Source organism: Equus asinus, chromosome X, assembly GCF_041296235.1.
Source record: "Equus asinus isolate D_3611 breed Donkey chromosome X, EquAss-T2T_v2, whole genome shotgun sequence".
Lineage (NCBI taxonomy): Eukaryota > Metazoa > Chordata > Mammalia > Perissodactyla > Equidae > Equus > Equus asinus.
This window is the reverse complement of record NC_091820.1, coordinates 61,526,561-61,547,107: the sequence shown is the minus strand read 5'-3', so window position 1 is coordinate 61,547,107 and position 20,547 is coordinate 61,526,561. Positions and strand designations below refer to the sequence as shown.

The window sequence follows — 20,547 nt, the reverse complement described above, 5'->3', positions numbered from 1 at the left end:
ATTTCTCTGGGGTATATGGGAATGCAATTGCTGGATTGTATGGTTATTATATGGTTAGTTGCTTAATTATTTAAGAAACTGCCAAACTGTTTTCCAGAGTGCCTGTACCGTAGTGCATTCCCACCAGCAATGTATGAGAGATCCAGTTTCTCTACCTCCTCACCAGCATTTGGTATTGTCACTATATTTTGTTTTAGTAAGAGGTGTGGAGTGATATCTCACTGTGCTCTTAATTTGCATTTATATAATGGCTAATGATGTTAAACATCTTTTCATGTGTTTATTTGCCATCTGTAGATCATCTTTGATGAGATGTCTTTTCATATCTTTTGCCCATTTTCTAATTGAATCGTGGTTTTTTCACTGTTTAGTTCTGATAGTTTTTTTTTTTATTAATGTTATGATAGATTACAACCTTGTGAGATTTCAGTTGTACATTATTGTTAGTCATGTTGTGGGTACACCTCTTCCCCCTTTGTGCCCTCCCCCCACCCCCCCTTTTCCCTGGTAACCACCGATCAGATCTCCTTGTCAATATATTAACTTCCACCTATGAGTGGAGTCATATAGAGTTCGTCTTTCTCTGACTGGCTTATTTCGCTTAACATAATACCCTCGAGGTCCATCCACGTTGCTGCGAATGGGCCAATTTTGTCTTTTTTTATGGCTGAGTAGTATTCCATTGTGTATATATGCTATATCTTCTTTATCCAAGCATCAGTTTCTGGGCATGTAGGTTGGTTCCACGTCTTGGCTATTGTAAATAATGCTGCGATGAACATAGGGGTGCAAGGGACTCTTGGGATTTCTGATTTCAGGTTCTTAGGATAGATACCCAGTAATGGGATGGCTGGGTCATAGGGTATTTCTATTTTTAACTTTTTGAGAAATCTCCATACTGTTTTCCATAGTGGCTGTACCAGTTTGCATTCCCACCAACAGTGTATGAGGGTTCCTTTTTCTCCACAACCTCTCCAACATTTGTCGCTCTTGGTTTTGGATGTTTTTGCCAATCTAACTGGTGTAAGGTGATATCTTAGTGTAGTTTTGATTTGCATTTCCCTGATGATTAGCGATGATGAACATCTTTTCATGTGTCTGTTGGCCATATTTATATCTTCTTTTGAGAAATCTCTGTTCATGTCCTCTGCCCATTTTTTGATCGGGTTGTTTGTTTTTTTGTTGTTAAGCTGTGTGAGTTCTTTGTATATTATGGAGATTAACCCTTTTTCTGATAGTTTTTTAAAATATATTCTAGCTGCTAATCCTTTCTCAGATATGTGGTTTGAAAATATTTTCTCTCTGTAGCATGTTTTTTCATCCTCTTTAACAGCATCTTTCGCAGAGAAAAATTTTAATTTGATGAGGTCCAGTTTATCCATTTTTTTTCTTTTTATGAATCATGCTTTTGGTGTCAGGTCTAATAACTCTTTGCCTAACCCTTGATCCTGAACATCTTCTCCTATATTTTTTCCTAAAATTTTTGTAGTTTTCATTTTTACATTTAAGTATGCGATCCATCTTGAGTTAATTTTTATATGAGGTGTGAAGGTAAGTTCCAGGTTCATGGTTTTGGCTATGGATGTCCACTTGCTCCAGCACTGTTTGTTGAAAAGGCTATCTTTCTTAGAGAGTTCCTTTTGTGAAAAATCAGTTGGCTATACTTGTGTAGGTCTATTTCTGAGTTTTTGTTTCTGTTCCCTTGATATATGTGTCTATCTCTTTATGAGTACCACCCTGCCTTGCTTATTATAGCTATATAGTAAATTTTATAATCAGGTAGAGTGATTGCTCACAGTTTATTCTTTGTTTTAAAGATTGTTTTAACTATTCTAGTTCCTTTGTAGGTGTTTTTTTTCTTTTTGAGAAGCAAAATCTTTCTAAAACTGGCTGGTTGGTTTAACTCAATGTTCTTTGGAATCTTTGACAAATGAACGGTTTTATGATTTTATATTATTTTGTCTATTAGTAAATAATAAACAAGTCACATCAAACATGTAGTGTCTGACTAAATCTCATCATGAAATATTTTTTTTTGAGGAAGATTCGCTCTGAGCTAACTACTGTCAGTCCTCCTGTTTTTGCTGAGGAAGGCCCTGAGCTAACATCCGTGCCCATCTTCCTCTGCTTTATATGTGGGATGCCTATCACAGCGTGGCTTTTGCCAAGCGGTGCCACGTCTGCACCCGGGATCCGAAGCGGCGAACCCCGGGCTGCTGAGAAGCGGAATGTGTGCACTTAAGTGCTGCGCCACTGGGCCGGCCCGGAAATAATATAATTTTAGGAATCATCATCATCAGGCCCAACTACCAAAATTTTATTTTCAGGTCTCTCACATTTTCTATGTACCTTTCCTTGTTAGTCTTCGTTTTTAAGTAAGTTCCCTAGTTAAAAAGACCTCTAAATGCCAAATTGAGAGTATTAACAGCATGACCCCTTTGTTTTCTTTAGATGGTGTTATCAGAAAAGGTTAGTCAACTGATGGAATGGACCAATAAAAGACCTGTAATAAGGATGAATGGAGACAAGTTTCGCCGCCTTGTTAAAGCCCCACCAAGAAACTACTCCGTTATTGTCATGTTCACTGCTCTCCAGCTTCATAGACAATGTGTCGTGTGCAAGTATGAACTTTCAACTACACTTTAAAATTAAATAACTCATAAGATTTTAAGCATTTCTCGATCTCAGAAGAACCAAATTAGTTCAGTGGTTACATACACAATACGTATACCATGGTTAGGATGTCTGTAGTAACACATATTACTGCTGCTCTTTTATAGTCATTTCTTGGTTGTCCATCTTAGTGGGGGGAGCAAAAAGCAGGGATAAAGTAGTGTGGTAGCCATCATAGGAATAATTTAAAAATCTGACAATCATCTTATAAATTGGTATCAACTTATATAAATGTATACCAATAGCATTGATGTAGTGTTTTATTATTTCTAAGTGCTTTCAACTTCATACTCTTGTTTTATCACAACCCCAGAAGGCAGGTAAAGCAAATATTCTTTCATTTTTGCTACAAACAGGTTCCAGAATTTTAACTGATCTACCCAAAGCTAGGGATATTTATTAATGCAAGAATGGTAGCCACATCCAAATCTGGAATTACAAGAGAACTTTTTTAGAAAACAAAGATGCGTGATTTAGAGATGTTTCTTTTTTCTAAATTATTTTCTAGTGATTGTAAAGCTTGAAAATGGAGAATAATCTCACTTAAACTTTCATCCAACAATGGTTTATTGATTTTATTTTACTGTTTCTGAATGATATTAGGAATCAAGATTGATATTTCTTTAAACAGAAGCACTATGGATAATTAAAAATAGTAGATACTAAAAAATAAAATAACTTTTGCTTTTTGGTGTGTTTTAATTATATTTTTAGATCGGTATGTGATCTGGGAATTCACTTTTAATGAAATGACAAAGCCACCCTGCGAAGAACTTATTTAGTAAAATCTTGGAGGCTTTCCAAATTCTGACAGCCTAAGGCCCATGTGAAGGAATTGACAGCTTCTTTCAGAATAGTGTATTATGTTACCCTAAGCCTTGCTAACTCTTCCTAAAGGATTTTCTCCCTAGAGGTAGGAGATAGTCAAGGTATTTGGTCCCAGAGTGCTTATTTTTTTAGGCATATGCTGAATGTAAAAGTGAATAGGAGAAGGAAAAAAAATAGTAGGTGTTAACTATGAATAAACTTAAAATCTAGAATTACTCATAATTCAGTCAGTTCACTCACTAACAATCAAGAGTATACAAAAATGTGAGGGAACAAACACTAACTCCATAATTCTATATTAAATGCAAATTAATGAAATTCTTATTAACCTAAGTTTTTATTAGTATCTTACTTTCTACAAATTTAAATTTAAACAAATTTAAAATTAGCTCACATTTTCCTAAACTCATTCAAAATAAATATTAAGCAACAGCAGTGTGTGTAGTATTATGTATTTGGTGCTATCAGAATGAGAAATGTAAGAAAGATGTCCTACCCTTATCATCTGGCTAGGGAAATGAGCTCTACACCTGAAAATTTGGCTGGCAATATAAGGCAATTTATGAGTAAGTACCAAATGAATCATGTACATAATAAATACTGTAAAATTTCAGGAAGGGCATATGACAGGAGTGGTTAGGGTTGGCCTAATGGAGAAGATAGAACTTGTTCTAAGGCTAGACAGATGGATCAGATTTAGATAGGTGTAGCATATTCTGGTTAGAAGCAGTGATGTGTGCAAGGATACAAAGATAGGAGTAAATAAGGTGCTGGAATTAAGAGATCCTATTTGAGATCTGAGTAGTAAGGCTACATAAAAGCTAGATGCATTGTTTGGAACTAGATGATAAAGAACCTTGAATAACCAGTGAAAGAGCTTAGAGACCATTCTGAAAGTACTAGAAAAGCAACAATGGTTTTGAGAAGAGCAAGAGTTTCAAAATATGGTAATTTAGGAAGACTGTGTAAGAAAGATTGGAGGGGGAGAAACTAGAGCTGGTATTTTAATATTCTAATGTCAGGTATTAAGGATCTGACTTTAGATGATAGCAATGAAAATAAATGGGAGGGGATGGAGTTAAAAAATAATCACAAATGAAGAATTATCAGATCTTGGAAACTGAAAGCATACGGGTGGTAAAGGAAAAGTCAAACATGACTTGAGATTTCAATTAATCTCAATTCCCTAGATTCTTCTTATCTTTTACCCTAATAATTCATCCGGCTGTATTTTTATTTAAGTAGCATTTTGTACTTTGGATTTTTTTAATGGATTAATATTATAGTCTACTTTCTCTGGAAAAATACTTTACCCTTGTCTTTGAACTCCTAGAAGTAATTTAGGGTATTAAAATTGTTGTAGATTTCACAAGGTTGTTAACTATCATAATCTTAATTTAAAAAAAAATTGTTGTAGAGACTATTAGCTGGATTTTTCCAGCAACTACTGAAAGAGCTTTGAGAAAAGAAAACAGGCACAAACTATGAAGCGGAGGCAGGTAATTACTACTTTCTGTTGAAATCCCCAACAGTTGGGATTAGGCTTCTTTTGTGCCAAAACAATGGCAGTGTTTTCCAAGGTTTGTCCTAACCCTCTCAGTAGTGCCTGATATGCTTGTCTTTTTTTTTTTTTTTTAATATTTACCCCATTGTAAAAACTGCTCTTGTTTCTTTGGATCTGTTTTCCTGCTGATGAACTAGATTGCTTTAAAAAATGTTTTATATGTTATCTTCAAAAATCATATTGCATCCAGGCAAGCTGATGAAGAATTCCAGATCCTGGCAAACTCCTGGCGATACTCCAGTGCATTTACCAACAGGATATTTTTTGCTATGGTGGATTTTGATGAAGGTTCTGATGTATTTCAGATGGTAAGATCTTTGGTTTATTCTATTAAGTAGGAATAGGTAAACCGGATAAAGTGGAATACATCTTTTCCCATGGCCACAAGAAGTTAAATAGGACTTGTCTTATGTAAAATCTAGAATACTTAGTGAAATAGAAACTAAACTTCAGCTAACCATGAAATGTAATGGTCAGCGCTAACCTTTTAGAATATGGAAATTGGGTAGTAATCAAGTAATTTTATATATGTTTTTTATTGTAGTATAATATACATAAAAAATTACCATTTTAGCCATTTTGGTTTTTTGTGTTTTTTTTTTTAAAGATTGGCACCTAGGCTAACAACTGTTGCCAATCTTCCTTTTTTTTTTTTTTTTAAGGATTGGCACCTGGGCTAACAACTGTTGCCAATTTTTTTTTCTTTTTCTTTTCTGCTTTATTTCCCAAACCCCTCCTCCCCACCCCCCCAACCCCCCACCCCCACCCCGGTACATAGTTGTATATCTTAGTTGCAGGTCTGTCTAGGTGTGGGATGTGGGACGCCGCCTCAATGTGGCCTGACAAGCGGTGCCATGTCCGCGCCCAGGATCCAAACCCTGGGCCGCCGCAGTGGAGCGCGTGAACTTAACCACTCGGCCACGGAGCCAGCCCCATTTAGCCATTTTGAAGTGTACAGTTTATCAAGTAACTTTGTAAATCACAGCATAAATCCTGCCATTATGCCACCATTATGTAATATTGAAGTTCTTAGTATAGCTAGGCACCTGTGTTTACCCCCTTGCTTCTTGTCTTAGTGGAAAAGCTCCTTCATCTTGTTCAAAGGTTAAGCCTTTTTCTGTGCCCTGGATCCCATACCCACCCGCTCTATCAATCATGACCTCTCTCACTTGTATTTTTTTAATTAAGACTATTTTTTTAGAGCATTTTATAGGTTCACAGCAGAATTGAGGGGTAGATAAGAGATTTCCCATATACTCCCTGCCCTTACACATGGAGAGCCTCCCGCTTTATCAGCATCCCCAACCAGGGTGCTACATTTGTTACAGTTGATGAACCTACGTTGACTCATGATAATCACCCAAGGTACATAGTTTACATTACAGTTCACTCTTGGTCATATACATTCTACTGGTTTGGACAAATGTGTAATGACATGTATCTGTTAACATGGTATCGCAAAGAGTATTTTTACCGCCCTGAAAATCCTCTGTACTCTGCCAATTCATCCCTCCCCTCTAATCTTTGTTAATCACTGATCTTTTTACTATCTCCAGTTTTGCCTTTTCCAGAATGCCATATAGTGGGAATCATACAGTATGTAGACTTTTCAGATTGACTTATTTCACTTAGTAATACGCATTTAAAGTTCCTCCGTGTCTTTTCAGGGCTTGATAGCACGTTTCTTTTAAATGCTGAATAATATTCCATTGTCTAGATGTACCAGAGTTTCTTTATCCATCCACATACTGAGGGACATCTTGGTTGCTTCCAAGTTTTGGCAATTATGAGTAAAGCTGCTGTAAACATCGGTGTGCAGGTTTTTGTGCAGACGTAAGTTTTCAGCTCCTTTGAGTAAATATCAAGGGGCACGATTGCTGGATCATATGGTAAGAGTATGTTTAGATTTGTAAGAAACTGCCAAAATATCTTCCAGAGTTGCTGTATCATTTTGCATTCCCAGCAGCAAAGAATGAGAGTTCCTATTGCTCCACATCCTCAGCATTGGATGTTGTCAGTGTTCTGCAATTTGGCCATTCTAATAGGTGTTTAGTGGTATCTTGTTCTGATCTACGTTTCCCTGATGAATTATGATATGGAGCATCTTTTCAAATGCTTATTTGCCATCTGTATATCTTCTTTGGTGAGACGTCTGTTAGGGTCTTGTGCCCCCCCCCCGCCTTTTTTTTTTGCTGAGGAAGATGAGCCCTGAGCTAACATCTGCCGCCAATCCTCCTCTTTTTGCTGAGGAAGATTGGCCCTGAGCTAACATTCGTGCCTATCTTCCTCTGTATATGTGGGATGCCTGCCACAGCATGCCTTGATAAGCAGTGCGTAGGTCCGCACCAAGGATCTGAACTAGCGAACCCTGGGCCACTGAAGCAGAATGTGTGAACTTAACTGCTGTGCCACAGAGCTGGCCCCCAATCTTCCTCTATTTTATATGTGGGTCACTGCCACAGCATGTCTTGACGAGTGGTGTAAGTCCGTACCCGGGAACACGGGCCACTGAAGCGAGGCACACTGAACTCAACCACTAGGCCACAGGGCCAGACCCCATTGGGTCCCTTTTTAAATCAGATTGTTCTCTTATTGTTGAGTTTTAAGAGTTCTTTTTATATTTTAGATAATAATCATTTATCAGAAATGTCTTTTGCAAATTTTTTCTCCCATTCTGTGGCTTGTCATCTCGCTCTCTTGACTTTGTCTTTCATAGAGCAGAAGTTTTTAATTAAGTACAACTTATCAATTATGTCTGTCATGGGTTGTGTCTTTAGTGTTTTATCTAAAAAGTCATCACTGTACGCAAAGTCATCTAGATTTTCTCCTATGTTATCTTCTAGGAGTTTTATATTTTTCCCTTTTGCATTTAGGTCTATGATCCATTTTGAGTTAATTTTTGAGAAAAGTGTAAGATCCATGTCTAGATTAGGTGTTTTTTGTTTGTTTTTTTACTCACGGATGTCCAGTTTTGACACCATTTGTTGAAATGACTATCCTTTCTCCATTTAACTGCCTTTTCTTTTTTGTCAAATATCAGTTGGCTATATTTATGTGGGTCTATTTCTGGGCTCTCTATTCCTTTCCATTGATCTGTTCGTCTTTTCTTTGCCAATACCACACTGTCTTGATTACTTGTAGCCTGAAGTTGGGTAGTGTCAGTCCTCCAACTTCGTTCTCCTTCAATATTGTGTTTGCTATTCTGGGTTTGCCTCTTCATATAAACTTTTGAATCAGTTTGTCAATACCCACAAAATTACTTGCTCAGATTTTGATTGGGATAGCACTGAATCTATAGATGAAGTTAGAAGAACTGGGATCTTGACAATATTGAGTCTTCTTCTCCATGAACGTGGAATATCTCTGCATTTCTTTAGTTCTTTGATTTCTTTCATCACAGTTTTGTAGTTTTCCACATATAGATCTTGTACATGTTTTCCCGAATTTATATCTAAGCATTTCATTTTTGAGGATGGTAATGTAAATGATGTGTTTTTAATTTCAAATTTCTCTTGTTCATTGCTGGTATATAAGAAAGCAATTGACTTTTGTATATTAACGTCGTATCCTGCAACCTTGCGATAATCCCTTGTTAGTTTCAGAAGTTATCTTGGTTTATTTTTTCAGATCTTCTAAATAGATGATCATGTCATCTGTGAACAAAAACAGCTTTATTTCTTCCTTCCCAATCTATATGATTTTTATTTCCTTTTCTTGTCTTATTGCATTAACTAGAAATTCCAGTATGATGTTGAAAAGGAGTAGTGAGAGGGGACATCCTTGTACCTGATCTTAGTGGGATAGCTTCGAGTTTCTCATTATTGAGTATGATGTTAGCTGTAGGATTTTTGTAGATATTCTTTATCAAGTTGAGCAAGTTCTGTCTACTCCTTGTTTACTGAGAGTTTTTATCATGAATAGGTTTGGATTTTGTCAAATGCTTTTCCTGAACCTATTGAAATGATCATGTGGGGTTTTTTTAGCCTATTGATGTGATGGATAACATTAATTAACTTTTGAGTGTTGAACCAGCCTTGCATACTTGTGATAAATCCTACTTGGTCATGGTGTATAATTCTTTTTATGTGTTGTTGATTTCATTTGCTAATTTTGTTTTCTTAGGATTGGCAGCTGAGCTAACATCTGTTGCCAATCTTTTTTTTTTCTTCTCCCCAAAGCCCCCCAGTACATAGTTGTACATTCTACTTGTAGGTCCTTCTGGTTGTGCTATATGGGACACTGCCCCAGCATGGCTTGATGAACGGTGCCATGTCTGTGCCCAGAATCCGAACCAGTGAAACCCTGGGCCAGTGAAGTGGCGTGCAGGAACTCAACCACTCGTCCATGGGGCCAGCCCTTAATTTTTTTGTTATATGAGTACAGCACGTGAGATATTTATTATATAGACATACACAAGAGGGAGTATATTGCAACACTGTTTTATATTGGACTTTTTTTTATTGAGGTTATGATAGTTTGCAACACTGTGAAATTTCAATTGTACGTTATTCCTTGTCAGTCACCATACAGATGCACCCCTTCACCCTTTGTGCCCACCCCCCAGCCTCCTTCCCCCTGGTAACTGCTAAGCAATTCTCTTTGTGCATGTGTTTGTTTGTCTTCCACTTTTGAATGGGATCATACAGTGTTTATCTTTCTCTGTCTGGCTTATTTCACTTAACATAAAACCTTCAAGGTCCATCCATGTTGTTGCAAGTGGGATGATTTTTTCTTTTTTTTATGGCTGAGTAGTACTCCATTGTATATGTATAACACATCTTCTTTATCCAGTCATCAGTTGATGGACACTTGAGTTGCTTCCACATCTTGGCTGTTGTGAATAATGCTGCAGTGAACATAGGGGTGCATAAGTCTCTTTGAATTGTTGATTTCATGTTCTTTGGATAAATACCCAGTAGTGGGATACTGTGTTATTTCTATTTTTAATGTTTTGAAAAATATTCATACTGTTTTCCATAGTGGCTGCACCAGTTTGCATTCCCACCAGCAGTGTATGAAGGTTCTCTTTTCAACAGTCCATTTTCTGATAGCCCCTTATTTCCTTAGACTAAGCCAATTCTGTCCCTTTCCTCTTCCCCTTCTAAGTTATCATCATCACATCTTATTCCATCTTGTGTTGTGAGTGTGTGGTTAAAATGACAAGATTATTTTTGGTATTTTCCTTTCCTTTATTTTTAATGTTATAATTGTTTGCTAACCTGTTCTGATAGAGATCTGTGATTTTCTGATTTTGTCTGTTTATCTCCTTGATCGGAGTTTTGTAATCCCTTTCTTTTTTTCAGGTGTGAGGGCCTTCTTGAGGGTTTCTTGTTGGGGGGTGTCTTGTGGCGATGAACTCCCTTAACTTTTGTTTATCTGGGAAAGTTTTTATTTCTGCATCATATCTGAAGGATATTTTCACTGGATAGACTATTCTTGGCTGAAAGTTTTTGTCTGTCAGAATTTTGAATCTATCGTTCCACTCTCTCCCAGCCTGTAAGGTTTCTGCTGAGAAATCTGCTGAAAGCCTGATAGGAGTTCCTTTGTTAGTTATTTTCTTCTGCCCTTAATATTTATTCTATGTCATTGACTTTTGCCAGCTTTACTGCTATATGCCTTGGAGAAGGTCTTTTTTTTACATTCATATAATTTGGAGATCTATTGGCTTCTGTCACATATATTTCCAGCTTCTTCCCCAGGTTTGGGAAGTTCTCAGCTATTATTTCTTTGAACAAGCTTTCTGCTCCATTCTCCTTCTCTTCTCCCTCTTGAATACCTGTAATCCTTATGTTGCATTTCGTAGTTGAGTTGGATATTTCTCAGAGAATTTCTTTACTTCTTTTTAGTCTTAGTTCTCTCTATCTGAAGCCTTTCTATATTTCTGCACTCCAGACTGCTAACTGTCGTCCATAATAGCAGCTCTATTTTGCAGGGATTCCAGGTTTTTCTTTGTCTCATCCATTATGTTTTTCATCTCCAACGTTTCTGATTGGTTCTTCTTTATAGTTTCAATCTCTTGTGAAGGAGCTCATGAACTTGATGAATTGTCTATCTGCATTCTCTTTTAACTTGTTGAGTTTTTTAATGATAGCTGTTTTGAATTCTGTGTCATTTAGATTATAGATTTCTGTGTCTTCAGGATTAATTTCTGGGTACTTGTCATTTTCTGTTCTGGAGATTTAATATATTTTTTCATACTGATTGATGGTATGGATTTGTGCCTCCACATAGAGAATTTGATCACAGCTTCCACCTGCTGCCACTGTGGTGGAGGGGGCAGGAGCTGTGTAATCTGAGCCCACCAGAATCCCTGTCAGCTGTGCCTGTTTGAGCCTGGGCCACTCTGGGATTTCAGCGGCCCTGTGGGGTCTCCCAGCAACTGGGAGAACAATGACTCAGGGGCTCCAGGCTGCTGCCACCTGCTCCCACAGTCCCTCCTAGATGCGCTCCCCCCTTCAGGACTGCAGCGGTACTATGGGCATTTGTTGCACCTGGGAGCTTATTCACCTGGACTTACAGCTCTGCTGCCATCTGGTCCTAGGTTGTACCAGCTGTTATGCTTGGCAGATGTGGCCTCCCCAATGGATCTGAGACAAAGCCGCTCTCTGGGACCATGGTAGGGTTGTGGACTCTCATACGAGTCAAGAGAGTGATCACACAGGGGCTCAGGGCTGCTGCTGCCTGCTCCCACAGTCCCGCCAAGTCACACTCCCTCTTTTGGGGCCGCTCTGGTACTGGGGACATTTGCGGCAGCCAAGGACACTTTCACCTAGGCCGCATGTACGCCACTGTCTGCTCCTAGGTCGCACCAGCCTTTGTGCTTGATAGTCAGGGCCTCCCCACTGGGTCTGAACCAGAGCTGGTCCCTGGGACTGCAGTGGCTTTGTGGGCTTTCCCACTGGACCAAAGAGCAAAACACAGGGGCTCAGGGCTGCTGTCCCGTTTCCACAGTCCTGCCAAGACACACACCCACCCTCAGGGCCGCAGTGGTGCTATGAGCGCTTCAGCAGTCATACATGGGTACCGGCCTCCCTAGGGGCCAGAGAGTTCTTACCTATCTCCACCACCTCCCTGGGGGTAGTCCATCTACCTTCAGATATATATTACCACAGGTCTCTCAGGCGTCCTAGGGTGCTGTGTGGGTATCCTCTGCTATCAATGAATGTCCATTTAGTTGTAGTTCGAAGGGGGAGAGACAAAGGGAACAGCTCACTCCACCATGTTGCTGACATCATTCTGCTGATTTGCTAATATTTTGTTTAAAATTCTTGCATCTATGTTCATTAGAGATACTGGTCTGTAGTTTTCTTTTCTTGTAATGTCTTGTTCTGGTTTTGGTATTAGGGTAATGCTGGCTTCATAGATTGAGTTGGAATTAATCCCTCTGCTTTATCCTCTAAAAGAGATTGTAGAGATTGGTATAATTTCTTCCTTATATGTTTGGTAGAATTCACCATTGAACTCATCTGAGCCTGATAGTTTGTTTTGGAAAGTTACTATTATTGATTCAATTTCTTCAATAGATAAGGCCTATTCACATTGTCTGTCTCTTCAAATTGTCTTGCAAAGAATTGATCCATTTCGTCTAGGTTATCATATTTGTGGGTGTACAGTTCGTTTTCTTTTGTTATCCTTTTAATGTTCATGAGATCTGTAGTGATATCCCCTCTTTCATTTCTGATATTACTAACTTGTATCTTCTCTCTTTTCTTAGTTAGCTTGGCTATAGGCTTATCAATTTTATTGAGCTCTAAAAAACGAGTTTTTGGTTTCATTGATTTTATTCTCTATTGATTTTCTGTTTTCAATTTCATTAATTTCTGCCCTAATTCTTATTATTTATTCTACTAATTTTGGATTTAATTTGTTCTTTTTCTGGTTTCCTTAGGTGGAAACTTGGATTGTTGCTTTTTCATCTCTTTTTTTCTTATACATGCATTCAGTGCTATGAATTTCACTCTAACCATTGCTTTTGCTGTGTCCCACAGATTTTGATGTGTTTCCGTTTTTTTTTCTTTTGTGAGGAAGAGTCGCTCTGAGCTAACATCTGTTGCCAATCCTCTTTTTTTTTTCCCTTGAGGAAGATTAGCCCTGAGCTAACATGCATGCCAGTCCTCCCCCACTTTTTGTATGTGGGATGCCTCTACAGCATGGCTGATGAGTGGAGTAGGTCTGAACCCAGGTTCTGAACCTGTGAACCCCCCAGGCTGTCCAAGTGGAGCCTGTAGAACTTGAACCACTCAGCCACAGGGCCAGCCCCCAGTGTGTTTCCATTTTTATTTAGTTGAAAATATTTTTAAATTTTTTTGAAATTTCTTCTTTGACTCCACGTGTTAAATATAAATGTGTTGTTTACATATTTTGGGATTTTCCAGTTATCTTTCTGTTATTGATTTCTAGTTTAATTCCATTCTTGTCTGAGGGCAGACATCATATGATTTCTGTTCTTTAAATTTGTTAAGGCATGTTTTATGGCCCAGAATGTAGTCTATCTTGGTGAATGTTCCATGTGAGCTTGAGAATAATGTGTGTTTTGCTGTTTTAGATGAAGTAGTCTATAGATGTCAATTATATCCAGTTGACAGATAGTGTTATTGCATTCAACTATGTCCTTAGTGATTTTTTTGCCTGCTAGATCTGTCTGTTGGGTGTTGAAGTCTCTAACTATCATAGTAGATTCATCTGTTTCTCCTTGCAAATCTATTAGTTTTTACCTCACATAGTTTGACATTCTGTTGTTAGGTACATACATGTTAAGGACTGTTATGTCTCTTGGAGAACTGACCCCCTTATTATCGTGTAGTGCTCTTTTTTATCCTTGATAACTTTCCTTCATTTGAGTCTGCTTTGTCTGAAATTAATATAGCTGCTTCTACTTTCTTTTGATTAGTGTTAGCATGGTATATTTTCCTCCATCTGTTTTCTTTTAATCTATATGTGTCTTTCTATTTAAAGTGGGTTTCTTGTGGACAACATATACTTGTGGTTTTAAATGAGCATTATATATGATTCTGTTTTCTCTCTTTAGCATATTGGTTATACTTTTTTTTACATTGTTTACTGGTTACCCTAGAGTTTGCAATGTACATTTACAGGTAATCCATGTCCACTTTCAAGTAACACTATGCCACTTCATGGGTAGTGTGAGTACTTTATAGTAACAAAATAATCCTAATCCCCCAACCTCCATCCCTTGTATCATTTCTGTCTTTCATTTCACTTATATATAAGCATACATACACACACACACACAATTGAATACGTTGTTGGTATTATTTTGAACAAACTGTCTGTTAGATTAATTGAGAATAAGAAAAATAAAAGTTATTTTACCTTCATTTGTTCCTTCTTCAATGCTTTCCCTTACTTTATGTAGATCCAAGTTTGTGACCTATATTATTTTTCTTCTCTCTAAAGAACTTCTTTTAACATTTCTCAGAAGAAATTCCCACAATTCTTTTTGTCTGAGAAAGTCTTTTTCTCCTTCACTTTTGAAGAATAATTTCACAAGATATAGAATCCTAAGTTGGTGGTGTTTCTCTCAATTTTAAATATTTCTCTCCATTCTTTTTGCCTGCATGGTTTCTGAAGAGAAGTTGGATGCAATTCTTATCTCTCTTCCTCTATAGGTAAGGTCTTTTATTCCTTTGTCTTCTTTCAGAGTTTTTTCTTTATCTTTGATTTTCTGTAGAGTAAGAGTTACATGCCTGGTTACAGTTTTATTGGCATTTATCCTGGTTGATGTTCTCAGAGCTTCCTGCATCTGTGATTTGGAGTCTAATGTTAATTTGGGAATATTCTCAGTCATTGCTGTTTTAAATATTTCTTCTGTTTCTTTCTCTCTTTCTTCTCCTGGTATTCCTATAACGTGTATGTTACACCTTTTATAGTTGGCCCACAGTCCTTGGATATTTTGTTGTTTTTTCATCTTTGTTCTCTTAGCTTTTTGAGTTTTGAGGATTCCATGGATATATCCTGTAGCTTGGAGGTTCTTTCCTCAGCCGTGTCCAGTGTACTGAGTGCATCAAAGGCATTCTTCATTTCTGTTTTTCATCTCTGGCATTTCTTTTAGATTTTTTTCTTAGGGTTTCCATCTTTCTGTTTACATTGCCCATCTGGTTTTGCATCCTGTCTACTTTATCCATTAGAACCATTAGCATATTAATCATAGTTTTTTAAATTCCCGATCTGATAATTCCAACATTCCTGCCATGTCTGGTTCTGATTATTTGCTCTGTGTCTTCAAATTGTGTTTTTTTGGCTTTTGGTGTGCCTCATTATTTTTTCTTCATAGCCAGATATGATGTACTGGGTGAAAAGAACTGCTGCAAATTGGCCTTTAGTAATGTGGTGGTGAGGTGTGAGGGGAGGGGAACGTTCTATAGTCCTGTGATTAGGTCTCAGTCTTTTAGTGAGCCTATGCCTCTGGACAGTGAACTTCAGAGAGCTTTTCAGTTTTTTTATCCCCTCTTAGGGTGACAGGATTTCTGGAGTGGGCTAGAGTTGAGTATTTCCCTTCTTCCAGGTCAGTTAGACTTTGATAATACCCCAGCAGGTTATGCTCTGGTTAACTAGTTTCCCCTGAAGGCAAGCCTTCTTAATAAGAAGAGAGTGCTCTGGGATATTTCAAAATGGTTCCTTTTCCCCTCCCCACTGCCAGAAGCATGAGAGGATTTTTCTCCAGTATTTACTGTGGGAACCTAGTCAAGTTCCTGGAGGTAAATCTCACAGTATTGTATGGGGCCCCCTATGATTGTGTACCCCTGGAGTTTTTAATTCTCAGAGTTGTCCATGCTGAACCTCCACCAATTCTTCAGTTACAGGTCAGGTTTTCCTACTCTGGCAATTGTTCCTGAGGCAATTTCCACTTCTGAGTCCCTCCTCAGATAAGCCATGACTCCCTATATTCACCTGTCTGTCTCTCCAATCTTGGGGGCAGTCGTTTGTGTCCTCCCCTCTCTTAAGGATCCAAGAAGAGTTGTTGATTTTTCAGTCAGCTTTACTTGTTACAATGGAGTGGCAACTTCCAAGCTCCTTACATGTAAAACCGGAAATCATAACTTTCAACTGTGTCTTTAACTTCAGCCTCTGTACTAGTTCTTTCCTCTTTGCATATAAGGGGACATAGATTCGATCTTGTCTGTTTATAAATGTATCCAACTCATATATTTGGGCATATTTTACTCAATAATTTAATAAAACATGGAAGATTTGGGTATAACTTCTTGCTGTACATCTTTACATGAATGACTTCCTAATCCAAAAATTTATTCTATCCCCCCCAAAAAAAATTCATTCTGTCCCAACTGAAACTCTTCTCTCTCTCACTTCCACTCAAACTTGGGCCTTTTGTGTTTTATATCATTAGTGATACTTCTTTGTCATTTTTTTCTTCTTCTACAACATCCTTCATAGTCATACCCTCTTTACATTGCAAGACCCTCATCTTCTCTCATTTGAACTAATGCAGTAGGCTTTTAACTGGTTCACTTACCATTCATATAGTATTCTGTCCATATTGTCTGCTATAACAGTTCCCAGAGTTTTTTCTGGAGGGTATTAATAAGAATACTTGGGCAAAAATTAAATTTGGGTAACCTTAGTTTAAACAAAATTAAGTTTCATTTTTTACTTCATGGTATGAAGAACTATGAAGGGTCTGAGCTTTTACTTGACTTGCAAGCTAACAAGGTAGCCTGACACAGTTTCGTAGATCCTGGCAGAAGACATGACATTCTTGAGTCAGAGTTAAAGGACTTTATTACTCACAGCAACAACAGGACAATGGGTTGCATTATGGGAGAGAATTTGGGAACCCAAATCTTCTATAAAGGGTGGTAAGCATGCCTGCTTTTTGCTTTGGAGGGAGACTCTATCCCTGTATTCTGAGGCTATACAAACATCTTTGAGAAGATCATCCAGAGCAGAGGGAGGCAGTGCCTCTGCTTGCAAGATGTGTAGAATCATGAGAATGCCATAGAGAATGGTTTCCCAACAGAGGACTTCTCATAGACTTTAACATGCTGATATGTGTTCTACCTTCCATTCCAACAGTGGGCTGTATTATGCAGAATTTCCAAAATTATTGGACCATTTAATAGAGCATTGTGGCTAGCTTCTATGGAACACACATTTAGAAATAGTGGCATATAGACTAGGGCTAAAATTCCTTCGTCTTCCTCACTTCATGCACTCTTTAATCCAAACACATAACCACCTTTCCCATAATTATGTCATGCACTGTCTTATTTTTCTTATTTTTTCTACTTTCCTTATTTTTCTATTATACATGCATCCACATTCTGTCTTATGGTAAAATTAGCCCTATAGTTGTTTAACAGTCCCTCTTAGAATATAGTTACTAGGGATCGACCCCTTGGCCAAGTGTTTAAGTTTGTGCGCTCTGCTTTGGCAGCCCAGGGTTTTGCCAGTTCGAATCCTGGGTGTGGACATGGCACTGCTCATCAAGCCATGCTGAGGCGGCATCCCACATACCACAACTAGAAGGACCCACAACTAAAAACACACAACTATGTACCAGGGGGCTTTGGAAGAAAAAGGAAAAATAAAATCTTTAAAAAAAAAAAAAGAATATAGTTACTTACTTAGGGGCAGAGCCAACATCCTGTAGCTATCAGTGCTGAGCACATAATGGATATTCAGTAAATGTTGAAGAAATGGCTTAATGACATTTTACAGTATGTCGTTGTACTAGTCATATTCCAGTCTCACACAGCTCCATAAATCAAAATCAGTATATTTATAAAATATGCTACAACCTAAAAGCATTTAGGCTTTACTAAACCAAAGGAGATAATTTCTAGAGTTTAAGAAATTGCTTTCTCATTCTCTGCTATTCAAGCTGGGATTATTTTGGAAATTAAAAATTATAATTCCATTTATTGTAGCAAGATACACATAAAGAATTTCTTTTAGTGATTTATAAAAATACAAAACAAATTTTCTTCTACATCAAATAGCTTTTAATATTGTCGACGAAAATAATCCATAACCAATCTATAAATGAAAATTTGGGTGAGTTTATTCTGAGCTGAAATCTGAGGACCATGGCCCAGGGCCTGTCTACCCGAAGGAAGAAAGGGCACCAAAGAAGTGGGGTGCACAGAGTGGTTGTATACCCCCAAACAGGGTGTTTCACATATGATTGAAATGTCCCTTTTACAGTAGTCGTGAGACTGCTCTGTCGGCACAGCAATTGATAGAAACAGCAGGTAGGTCTGCTGTCTTGATGGACACAGCAGGGTGGCAGGTCTGTTGTCTGGAGCTGGGTGGTCACAGGTGAGCACAGCAATCAGTTCCTAGCCTAAGGAAAGATGCTTATCCCTCAGGAAATGCCAATGTTGGGGGAAGTTGCACCTTTATCTTGCCATAGGAAATGTTTAAAGCAGATATACAATGCATGCTTGGTGCTATGTCAGGCCCTTTTGAAAAAAACAAAGTCAGGCCGAATTAGGTTTACACCAAATGACTTCCTCACATACTCCAGTATCTCCTGTTGCCTGCCATTTCTATTTGTCATTGTTTTTGAAATTAAAAATGATAATTCCATTTATTGTAGCAAGATACACATAAAGAATTTCTCTTAGTGATTTATAAAAATACAAAACAAATTTTCTTCTACGTCAAATAGCTTTTAATATCGATGCCCATTTTAGAGCTATATTTAGAGTTAGCAGTATAAGGATGGTTGTGTGTCCATCTGTGGAAGAAATTCAAATCTTTCTCCAAATAACAGTATCATATGCCACAGTATATAAAACCTAAGCATAGATGAAAAGTGATACCTACCAAAAATAGTGCATCTTATTTTGGCTCATTAATGTCCAAGGATTTTCGAAGCCTACAAGATTTTTTAAAATTTTTTAATTGTGGGAAAATATACATAACATAAAATGTACTGTCTTAGGGCCCAGCCCTCTTTTTGCTTGAGGAAGATTGTTGCTGAGCTCACATCTGTGCCAGTTTTCCTCTATTTTGTACGTGGGGTGCCACCACAGCATGCCTTGCTGAGCAGTGTGTAAGTCCACACCCGGGATCCAAACTTGCGAACCCTGGGTCGCCCAAGTAGAGCACACAAACTTAATCACTACGCCACTGGGCTGGCCCCTCTATTTTTAATTTTTTTTTTTAGGAACCTCCATACTGTTTTCTGTAGCAGCTACACCATTTTACATTCCCACCAACAGTGCACAGGGATTCCAGTTTCTCTACACCCTCACCAACACTGATTTTCTGGTTTGTTGTTTTGTTTTTGTTTTTTTAATAGTAGCCATCCTAATGGGTGTGAGGTGGTGTCTCATTGTGGTTTTGATTTGTATTTCCCTAATGGTGAGTGATGTAGAACATCTTTTCCTGTGCTTGTTTGGCCATTTGTATATCTTTTTTGAAGAAATGTCTATTCAAATCCTTTGCCCAGTTTTTGATCAGTTTGGTTTTTTGTTGTGGTTGACTTGTAGGAGTTCTTTATATATTCTGGATATTAACCACTTATCAGATATATGATTTGCAGATATTTTCTCCCATTCCATAGAATGCATTTTCACTCTGTTGTGTCTTTAGCCTACAAGATATTTTTAAAGAGCTATTTGGTATAAAGATGTTATGGTAGTAATCATGGAAATAAAAATTACAATAATGGTGATATACAATATTTACCCATTAGATCAACTTTTGGTAAGAATGTGAAGAAACAGATACTTTCCCTACATTGATGGGTAGAAGTATAAATTTGTAGAGCCACTTTGGAAGGCAATTTGGCTGTATCCATTTTAATTTAAGATGTTTCTGCCCTACGACCTAATAATTCCAATTCTGGAGAAACACTCACATGTATACAGGGAGATATGTACATGGCAACATTATTTTTAATTGGAAAAAGGAAAAAACCTAAAAGTCCAACAATAGCATAATTACTTAGTAAACTGTGAGAGTGAGGTTTATATATATGTACTATCATGGATAGATCTCTCAAACATGATTGAATAAAAAAAGCAAACTGCAGAATAATACAGTCGATACACCATTTGTGTTGAAATAAAGCAGATACAGGGCCAGGCCTAGTGGTTAAGTTTGGCATGCTCTGCTTTGGCGTCCTGGGTTTGGTTACCAGGTGCAGACCTATACCATTTGTCTGTCGGTGGCAATGATGTAGTGGCACCTCATATACAAAAAGAGGAAGACTGGCAACATACCTTAGCTCAAAGCAAATCTTCCTCACCAAAAAAAAGAAAGAAAGAAAGAAAGCAGTATTATGTTTTCTGTTGGTACATAAACATGTATATGAATAAATTCAGAAAGGTCTAGAAATGGTAACAGTGGCTGCCAGAATGGACTGAGATTGGTCCTTATAACCCTGCAAGTTTTTTTAAAATTTCATAAGGGAAATGGATTCATGTATTACCTAGTTTTTCTAGACATATTTTTTTTTAAAGTTCAGAGGCGGTAAAGCCAAACAAACATTG

At 37.7% G+C, this 20,547-nt stretch overlaps 1 protein-coding gene across 1 annotated transcript in view; it reads left to right on the top strand.

Annotated features, from left to right (window-relative positions):
- MAGT1 (magnesium transporter 1) overlaps positions 1–20,547 on the top strand; it is a 44,378-nt gene that overhangs the window by 8,568 nt on the left and 15,263 nt on the right. Inside the window, exons 2-3 of the mRNA XM_044763606.2 lie at positions 2,452–2,621; positions 5,256–5,373. Coding sequence (XP_044619541.1) covers positions 2,452–2,621; positions 5,256–5,373 — 288 coding nt within the window. The remainder of the gene's footprint in view (positions 1–2,451; positions 2,622–5,255; positions 5,374–20,547) is intronic.